At 40.9% G+C, this 10,066-nt stretch overlaps 1 protein-coding gene across 10 annotated transcripts in view; it reads right to left on the reverse strand.

Moving 5' to 3' along the window:
* Positions 1-7,745, reverse strand: part of LOC122552997 (mitogen-activated protein kinase kinase kinase kinase 3) — a 297,582-nt gene extending 289,837 nt beyond the window's left edge. For 5 of the 10 annotated variants that reach the window (XM_043696372.2, XM_087991550.1, XM_087991549.1 and 2 more), the window contains exon 1: positions 7,351-7,745. In XM_043696372.2, coding sequence (XP_043552307.1) covers positions 7,351-7,458 — 108 coding nt within the window. In that variant the 5' untranslated portion in view covers positions 7,459-7,745. The remainder of the gene's footprint in view (positions 1-7,350) is intronic. The other 5 variants (XM_043696367.2, XM_043696365.2, XM_043696361.2 and 2 more) reach the window with 2 other exon arrangements.
* Positions 7,746-10,066: the final 2,321 nt, after the last annotated feature.

Here is a 10,066-nt window from a genome sequence, read left to right on the forward strand (position 1 = left end):
TTTTTGATGGTGGCTTCCATCTGGTCTGCTGCCTTATTCCTTATAGGTGCACAGGGTGTGGATTTGGAAAGTCAGCCCCCTGTTCACGAAAGGGCCGAGGATGAAAACAGGAAACTTTAGGCCAGTTACCTTGACATCTATCGTGGGGAAGGAGTCAGACTCGATTAGAGATTATAGTTGTGTACTTAGGAAAACCCAAGGTACTGAAAAGATCTAAAGTCGAGCAGCACCAGCAGGAGAATCGATGTTCCGGGCATAAGCCCTTCATTAGGAATGAAGCCGGAGGACTGAGATTTAAATGAGAGGGAGTGGGTCTGGGGGGGGGGAGGGTAACTGAGAAGGTAATAGGTCAGAGAGGAGGGTAGAGTGGATAAATGGGAAAGACGAGGGACAGGTCAAGAGGGTGATGCCAACTAGGACACTTGGGACTGGGATAAGGTGGGGGAGGGGAAATGAGGAAACTGGTGAAATTCACATTAATTCCATGTGGTTGCAGAGTCCAAAGGCGGAATAGACAGCTTTCTTCCTCCAAGTATTGGGTGGTTAGGGTTTGGCAATGGCCAAGACCTGCATGGACTTGGTGCGGGGTGGGGTGTGTGTGGTGGTTGAAATGTTCAGCCACAGAGCAGTGGGGTTGGTTGGTACAGGTATCTTAGTATGGTGACGGAACATCTGAAAATGAATCTTCCAACTCAGTGAGCAAACTTGCATCCAGAACCTCAACCTGAGCCACAAATCTTCTCCAAACATGCTAAAATTAAGGATGTTATGTTTCAGTTATACAATGCATTGGTGAAACCACATCACAAACAATGCATGAAGTTTTGGTCACCTTACTTAAAAAGGAAGAATGTAAATGCATTGGAGGTGGTTTACTAGAGTTTTACCTGGAATAAGTGGATTATTTTAAGGACAGATTGGCCAGGCTGGGCTTGTTTCGACTGGAGTTGAAAAGAGTGAGAAGTGACTTGGTTAATTAAGATTCTATACGGTCTTGACAAGGTGGAAATGAATAGGATGGTTTCTCTTGTATGACAGTTCAGAGGTTCAGATCACTGCTCTAAAGGCAGCGGGTCACTCTTTCAGGATGGAAATGTGAAAATTTGGAACTTGCTGCCTCAAAAGATGGTAGAGACTACTGAATATCTTTTAAGATGTGGTGCCAGTGTTGGACTGGGTGCACAAAGAAATCACACGACACCAGATTATAGTCCAACAGGTTTATTTGAAATCACAAGCTTTTGGACTTAGGGCTGAATATTTTGAACACACAGGTAGGTAAGTTCTTGGTAGGCAGAGGAAAATCAAGGGTTAGTTGGGGTAGATGGGAATGGGGAATACGAAACAAAGGTCAGCCACAATCTTACTGAATGGTGGAGCAGGCGCAAAGGGCTGCATTTCTGCTCCTATTTCATGTGTGCATATTTTCATTAGATGTTATCAAAGAAAGCTTAGCGCATTTCTTCAAAATATCTTGTGTACGGTGCATACTGCTGCCACTGTACACCAGTAACCGGTAGTCTGAATAGACGACACAGTGGCTCAGCGGTTAGCCGTGCTGCCTCACAGCGCCAGGGACCCGGGTTCGATCCCAGCCTCGGGTGACTGTCTGTGTGGAGTTTGCACATTCTCCCAGTGTCAGCGTGGGTTGCCTCCGGCTGCTCCGGTTTCCTCCACAGTCCAAAGACGTGCAGGTCAGGTGGATTGGCCAGGCTAAATTGCCTATTTAGTTAGGGGGAAATGGGCCTGGGTGGGTTACTCTTCGGAGGGTCGGTGTGGACTAGTTGGGCCGAAGGACCTGTTTCCACACTGTAGGGAATCTAATCTAAAAATGGTAATCGGGTGCCAAACAAATGACTGCTTTTTGACAGTATACAAGCAACTCTACCATCTAGCATAAAGCAACTTACTTGACTGATGCTCTGACTACAGACCTCAACAGCCACACTTACCCCACCAGCACACAACAGCAGAATACATAATCAAAGAATACACAACAGTACAGGTAGTTCTTCTATAACATGATGGTTGCATTCTCGTGCAACCCTGCATTATAGAAAAGTCACGCTTTAAAAAGTGCTTATAGTGTTGGTGAGAAAACATCCGAAAATCGTGTTACAGCAACAACTTTTAAAAGTTTGCACTTCAGAAACAGTGTCCCTAGTTCATCAATTGTGTTACAACAAATCAATGTAAATGCAACAAGTATTACAGCAGAATGACCTATAGTCCACTAACAGAATCACTGTGACACCTATCACTGACAAAGACAATAGCAGTTAGGATCATTAAAATCCCACTGCCTCAATACACTACTCCAATTTGCACACCATCCTGACTTGGACAAGTTCTGCTGTTTCTTCAATGCAGCTGGGTACACATACTTGAAAATCTTTTGCCATCAACACCATGGAAACACCATTAGCATAAGGATTGAAGTATTTCAAGATACTTGAGCAGGCTCAATGAGTTTCCTGAAGAAGGGCTTATGCCCGAAATGTCGATTCTCCTGTTCCCTGGATGCTGCCTGACCTGCTGCGCTTTTCCAGCAACACATTTTCAGCTATTTCAAGATACACTTTTGACTTCTCAGAGAAAATAGGATTGAACTAAAAACATCAATCTACTAAAACTAGAGAACAAAATGTTTAAAAATGGAAGGTCAGGTAAGATAGAGGAGGACTGCAAATTTTGCTCCAAGTGTGCAAATGTTATTGTCAATGCAGTTACTCCACTAGCTGTTGCTCTTAAGATTTCAAGTGCTATATTGTATTTGACTGAAGTTAAATAAAAAAGCTGCCTCATTACTCTAAATAATTGTTTTATTTTTAAGAAAATTCAAGACTGTACTTTGGAAGATGCATGGACTGACTTATCAAGGACCAGATCAAAACTTTTTTCATTTTAAAATGGAGATACTAATACACAGACCTCATCAGGACAGAACTGGTTTTCACTTACGATTCTTTATGTCAGTACAATCTGTCGCCATTCACCAATAGGCTCATACTTTATTGACCATTGGGATTTTATCTACAAAGTAATTTTGTCTCCTCCCTCAACTAGTACTCAAAGTATCTTCTTGCCAATGCTATTTCTCTCTTCCATTATACATCTTGTTCAATGAAAGGTAAGAATGCTTAACTTTATTTCCTTAAATTGAGATACCTGTCCTAGCATTCTTTTTTCCTTTTAGTCATACGCCAAAAGTGAATAAATTTTATTCTCCTGTATCATTCAGAAATCCACACCCTTCAAAAACAACATGACTGAGCAGGCTCAATGAGTCACTGTCGTATGCAAAACTAAGCTTTTATACCAGAATGTCACAGCTTTGTTAAATTAACTGAATTTAGAAAGAACAATGATTTCCCCCAAATCCCTGGAATAATAAAGCAAATAAGTAAATGTAGAAGTAAAATAAATCGGGCAAGAATCACGTCCCTGATTCCTAACCAATAATCCCTGTAGATCAATGCAGTCTTATGGAATCCAGATAAAAACTAGGTTTGGTTTTCATAGCACAAGTAGCTTGCCAACACACACTGCACGGTCTTAGGCATCAGGAGTAGTCACTTGGGTGAGGTACTGAAATGTTGGAACCACCCTGTGAAACAATACTTCTATAAGTTTAGGCATTGCATGAAGATGTACATTGCATTGCCCTATAAATGGTTTAAAGATTTGTACCAGTTTTGAATCTGAAGGCGAGGAGGGTAAGTGGACATATAGTTATTTCATCAATCTGTTCAGACAGGTTATGGTACATCTCTCAAACAGGTGGGACTTGAACCTGGACCCTCTATCAGATACAGGGATAAGAGCCCCTTCAAGAACTGCATAGTTATACTATTCAAAAATATGCATTATTCTCCTAAAGAAAGATTTTCTCTACATTTCACTTCTTTATCTTGATTGCACAAAATACCTGAAATTAATGATTGGTTAGTCTGAGTTTTGCTTTATTCTTCAATTTCTCTCTTTCATTCCATCCAAGAGATTGCTCCCATTTTATGCATACTCATTTCTATTAACTACCTCTTAGTACAAACTTGTCAAATGCTTCCTAGCAATCTATATGAACAAGGGCGGCATGGTGGCTCAGTGGTTAGCACTGCTGCCTCACAGCACCAGGGATCCAAGTTCGATTCCCTCCTGGGGTGACTGTGTGGAGTTTGCACATTCTCCCTGTGTCTGTGTGGGTTTCCTCCCACAACCCAAAGATGTGCAGATTACGTGAATTGGCCATGCTAAATTGCCCATACTGTTCAGGGATGTGTAGACTAGGTGCATTAATCAGGAGTAAATATAGGGATGGGGAACGGGTCTGGGTGGGTCACTCTTTGGAGGGTCGTGTTCGACTTGTTGGGCCGAAGGGCCTGTTTCCACACTGTAGGAATTCTAATTCGAATTTCCTTATCTACCATCTCATTCATCTCCTTAAAAGAATTCAATTAGATTCATTAGACATAACTTGCACTTTACAAAGTCGATAAACCTTGGCGCTGGAAAGAACACAACAGGTCAGGCAGCATCCGAGGAACAAGAGAATGGACATTTTGAGCAGGACTCTTCTTCAAGACTGGGGAGGGGAAAGGAGGTTGAGGGGTTGCCCTATAGCTTAAAGATTTGTACCTGTTTTGAATCTGAAGGTGACGGGTAGGTGGACATACATATATTTCATTAGCCTGTTCAGACATGTTATGGTATACCTCTCGAGCAGGTGGGACTTAAAGCTGAGCCTTCTGGATCAAAGATAGGGATAAGAGCCCCCATTTTTTTCTCCCCCCATCTCTCAATCCCCTTCCCCACCCCAGTCCTGAAGAAGGGTCCTGCCCGAAACGTCAACTCTCTTGCCTCTTGGATGCTGCCTGACCTGCTGTGCCCTTTCCAGCACCATACTTTATCAACTCTGATTTCTCCAGCATCTACGGCCTCCGTTGTCTCCTAGCCGCACTTTACAAATTCTTGCTTTCTGATCAACCAATGATTTTCAAATGCTTAGTCACTCTATCCAGAAAAACAGATTCTAAGTCATCTACCATTGATGTTAAATCATAGGCCTAAAAACACCTTAGTTTATCTCTCTTGTCATTCTTAATGTGACTAGCAAAGGCATAAAATGTAATTTGCAGTGAGACAATTATACAAAAAAACCTACTTAATGCCACTATATGAATATGATTGTCTTAAAAGAGGAAGAAATAATGAACAACCAGTTGTGTCTTTAAACTCATTTTAAGACTATGCCACTAACAATCTGTACTAAAAGTTTTACTCAAAGCAGAACAGGAGAAAACCACAAGAATCTTCCAAATACTTTTATGGTATCTAGCTTTGGTCCTAATTAAAGTGGATGCTTCTACAAAAGCTTAAACACCTAGGAACATTTTCCAAATGAACCTCAGTTAAAACAGCAAAAAAATTCACAAAATGATTAAAATCAAATTGCAAACCAATCCAAAGTTAGAATAGCTAAAGAATGACAGCAAAGTCCAACACCCCAAAATGTGAAAGTGTGGGCAAGAGAGAAAAAGATTGTGCCAAACAAACAAACTTGCACCATATGTCTAACTTCCTGCATTAACGATGCAGAGTTCCTGCATCCTTCAACACCAAGAATCAGAAGCTGAAATCTGTTGTAATGACAAAACTGTAGTGCTGCCAATCTTCAAGTGGCAAATTCACTTGGTAACATCAGAAAGTAACGCAGTGAGCATGAAGATGGATAGAAAGTAAGATGGGACCAACGTCTGATAAAAATCCTAGATAAAAACGCATAACTGATTATTTAATAGAAACTCATTTAGGAGCAATAGGCATGATCTGTTGCACTTCGAACAAAATTTTCAAGTAGCTTTAAACAAATTGGTGAATTTGTATTGAAAGCATAGCATTGCATAAAATACACAAGATCAGCATTATTGGGCTCTTACAGCCATTTAGTGAACATTTAATGAACTAAAATCTCAACTTAGAACTTATCTGGCTATCAGAACATTTGATTACTTGAATGAAGTTTAAAGACCCCAATGAAATTCACAGCTAATCAGGCAACCTGAAAACTTGACTAGTTTGGAACCCTCTAGCACTGTTGTGTCATAGTTGAAGTGGCTATCAGTTAGATTATTCAGCAAATTTAACACTGTTATTGATTTTAAGCATCAGGGATGGAGTGAAGTTATTATCATTATTTGAACCTTTCCAACATCATCTCTGGGATAACTCGAGTTCCAGAAAATGACAGCACGGAATATGTAACACAAATTACACAATGTTTCATGGAGAATTTTTCATACATTTATTCTCAAAGTAAGAGAATCTCAACAGCACCAGCATTTATTGACCATTTCTAGTTGCCTTGCCAACTACTGTAATTAACAGCTGACAAATTAGTGAAGCATTGATATGTTATACCATAGAATACATTCAGAAACTGATCACAACAGGCCAAAAGACCATTTCCCACAGTGTGCTCATGCCAGTTGTCTGGAAGGACAACTTTCAGCTCCTTTTACGCACTTCATAGTCCTTCGCATTTTTTCCGACTTCAGTGGATTATCCAAATCTCTTCTGAAGGCCCTCAAAGAATCTGCCTCCACCACGTGCTCAGTTGGGAGTATACCAGATCCTAAACAGTTCTACGTGAAAAGTTTTTTCTTGTCACCATTGCTTCTTTCCAGTCACCATAAAACAGTGTCCTCTGGATGTCAACATACCGTCAAAAAACAGTTCTGTCCCTACTTTTTTCTACCCAGACACGTTTTGCAAACGTCTCCTGTTAAAATTTTCTCTTTTACACAAGCCAGACCTGGGTGGGAACAAAAGATTTTCTTCCCCAAGGGCGTCACTGGGATTTTGACAACAGATTTGTTGACTTTCGTGTTGGTTCTACGCCGACTTCGTTACTTCAAGAGAAAAAAACCGAATGACAATTTAGAGTTTTTTTTGGTGTGGGGGGGGGATCTGAACTCTCAAATTGCGACTGGCCCTGTAGCCACAATACTAACCGGATCCAGCCTGAAATTCCCACACTAGGAAGAGTGGCGGAGGCCAGGAAGGGAGCAAGTTTTAAGCAATCTCAGGCCTTATGGACGTAAATATTTTTAAAATTATGAAAACAGAGACAACCAACGCAGTCGCGCTAAGGCTGCAACCCTCCCCGAGATACACAAGTCAGTAACAAACCCCCTCCCCCCTCCAGAGCGGGAGGAAGGGCCGTCCCTTCAGCTCAGGCACGGTGGCGGCTCTCTCCCCTGAGGGGGGTCAAAGGGTCCGGGGACCCCCTCACTCCCACAACAGGCCATTCTACCCGCTCGGGCCTACTACGTCCTGGTGTCGTACACAAACCTTGTAAACGTCGCCGTAGGTGCCGCTCCCGATCCTCTGGATCAGTTCGAAGTCCTCCTGCGGGTTCCTCCGGGACAGGTCGAAGCTTCCCTGAGAGTGGGCAGACATGGTGGCTCCGGGCAGAAAGAACCAGAACAAGTGCAGGGTGGAGGGGGGGGGGGGTCAGCGGGGACCTTCCTGCGGGAGGTGGTAGCGCCTCTCAATCATCCCAACCCCCTCCCCTGCCTTACATTCAGCACAAACGGAGCCAAGACAGCAGCGGGTGAGAAGACAGCCTCCGACGAACCAGCAAAGCCCCCCCCTCCCGTCGTCCCCACAAACAACAACAACAACAACAGCAGCAACTTCTTCCCGGAACCCCTAAAAACAAATCACAATCCAACACTCGAGCCAAACATGGCCTCCGAACGGCTGCAACTGCGCGTGCGCACCCCGGTCTGACGCGGCCGGGAATCGGACAGTTCTGCTGAGGCTGTCTGAGGCAAATGCACAAATCCACATAGATTATTAAAGTGTCTGTACTGTGTCCAAGACAAATGCATATACGTTTTAAATGTTTTTACTGTGTCCAAGGCAAATGCACGTATGCATATAAGTTATACATGTTTTGCTGTGTCCAAGGCAAATACACATATCAATATAAATTTAAAATGTTTTTACTGTGTTTAAGGCAAATGCACACATGCATATAAATTATAAATGTTTTTACTGTGTCCAAGGCAAATGCACACATTCATATAAGTTATAAATGTTTTGCTGAGTCCGAGGCAAATACACACCAATATAAATTAAAAATGTTTTTACTGTGTTTAAGGCAAATGCGCACATGCATATAAATTATGAATGGTTTTACTGTATCCAAGACAAATTGACACTTCCATATAGATTATAAATATTTGTATGCATGGAATTGCCATTTGGATAAAGATAACGTTTCGGGTCCAGTGACCCTTATTCAGAACCGGAATGCCGAAAGACTGTCAGCTGTCTTCAGAAGACAGCTAACATGACTTCTGTGTAAAACAGTGAGAAGAAATCGCACAGGAAAATATAGAACAATTAGTTTAACACCAGTATAGAAAGCTAATGGAATCGTTAAGTAAGAATGGAATAGGAAAAAAACGAGAAATTAAAACTACAATAGCAAATATCAAAAAGGAAGGTCATGTTTGAGGAACCTTCTTGATTCTTGCATGAAGTAACAGGCAGGGTACAGAGAGTAATGCAGTAGATATTAAACTTGGATTAAAAAAACATGCTTCATAAAGTAGGATACAGAAGAGTCAGGGGCTACTAGTAGAAAGTATCAAGCTAGCTACAAGGAAGGAAATGGTCAGATTGCCAAATGTTAGAAAGTGGTGTTCCAAAATTATGCTGGGACCATTCTTGTTCATCATTTATTTAAACAATTTGGGCTTGTTAATTGGATGTATAATTTCAAAATTTGCAGATGCACCAATGTAAGTTGTGTAGTTATACAGAGAATTTGCAACAAAATATAGGAAGACATGAATAATTTTGCAGTATAACTTGAGATGAAGAATAAAGTGGTCACATTTGGAAAACAAGTGCTGAAATGGGGTAGAGAAACAAAGCAATCTTAGTACTCAAATTCACAGATCAAAAAGTATATCAGCACTGGTTAAGAAGGCTGTAGGGGAAAAAGTCAAAAAAAAATTCTATAACAATAGAATTAAAAAACAGAAAGCTTATGTTAAACTTGTATAGAATTTGGTTCAGTCACACTTAATTCTCATTTTCATATTATAAACTGGACATGTTGGCAAAGTAAAAGATGCAAAAAATTACGATCAGGATACCAGAATCAGACAAAAAGCAGTGGAAGGAGGCTTGCGTGGAGTCACAAACACAATAATGGCCTGCCAGACCAAATGGTCTACTGTACAAACATTTTTTTATAATTAAACATACTATTATCTGCACGTAAATTTTGATTCAATATGAATACAAATGTCAACATTTTTCCTTAGAGGTACTGGCTGGCATTGTTTTAGACTTATTCTTGAGGATGTGGGAAACACTTCGCAACCTAGAATGTGTCAAGCATTCCCAGTTGTCTTAAGTATCACATACAAAGTGTGGGACTGGAATCTCATATAAACTAGACCAAATAATATTTTCTTAAATGTGCGTGTAACACTTCTGAACTGTCCTCCAATTTGTTTCTTGCTTTCTACAAGATGAAAGGTAATCTTCAGATGTTACAACTTCAAGCAGAGCGTTGTGACAGGCATATCCCCAAACCACAAACTACCCTGTGTACTAGTAAGTGGCCATGCATCATATAGCCATGCAGTGTTATCATGATTTAATATCTAAAGCCCTATGAAGATCTGTAGGACCCAAAGCTTTCAATTGTAAGTTGAGAATTCACTGCCAAAATATGTATACATACAAGAAGCAATGTGAAATCTATAAAGCCAAGCTTTATGAACATTTCTTTATAAAATACCCGTAAAATATGTCTGTCACTAGCAAGGGTAACATTTATTGCCCATCTGAGCAAGTATATTGAGCCATTTTTGAGAATCACTGTCCCCATCATTGATGTTGTGAGAAACAAAGTTAAAGAAAAAAACAGAAAATCCTGGAAAAGTCAGTTCTGGCAGTATGTGTGGAGAGAAAGCAGAGTTAACACTTCAGGTCCAATAACCCTTCTTCAGAACAGTTCTCTGCATTCAGGAACAAGAAAACG

Source organism: Chiloscyllium plagiosum, unplaced genomic scaffold, assembly GCF_037043375.1.
Source record: "Chiloscyllium plagiosum isolate Xiang-an unplaced genomic scaffold, Cpla_swu_hap1 HiC_scaffold_10, whole genome shotgun sequence".
Taxonomy (NCBI): Eukaryota; Metazoa; Chordata; class Chondrichthyes; order Orectolobiformes; family Hemiscylliidae; genus Chiloscyllium; species Chiloscyllium plagiosum.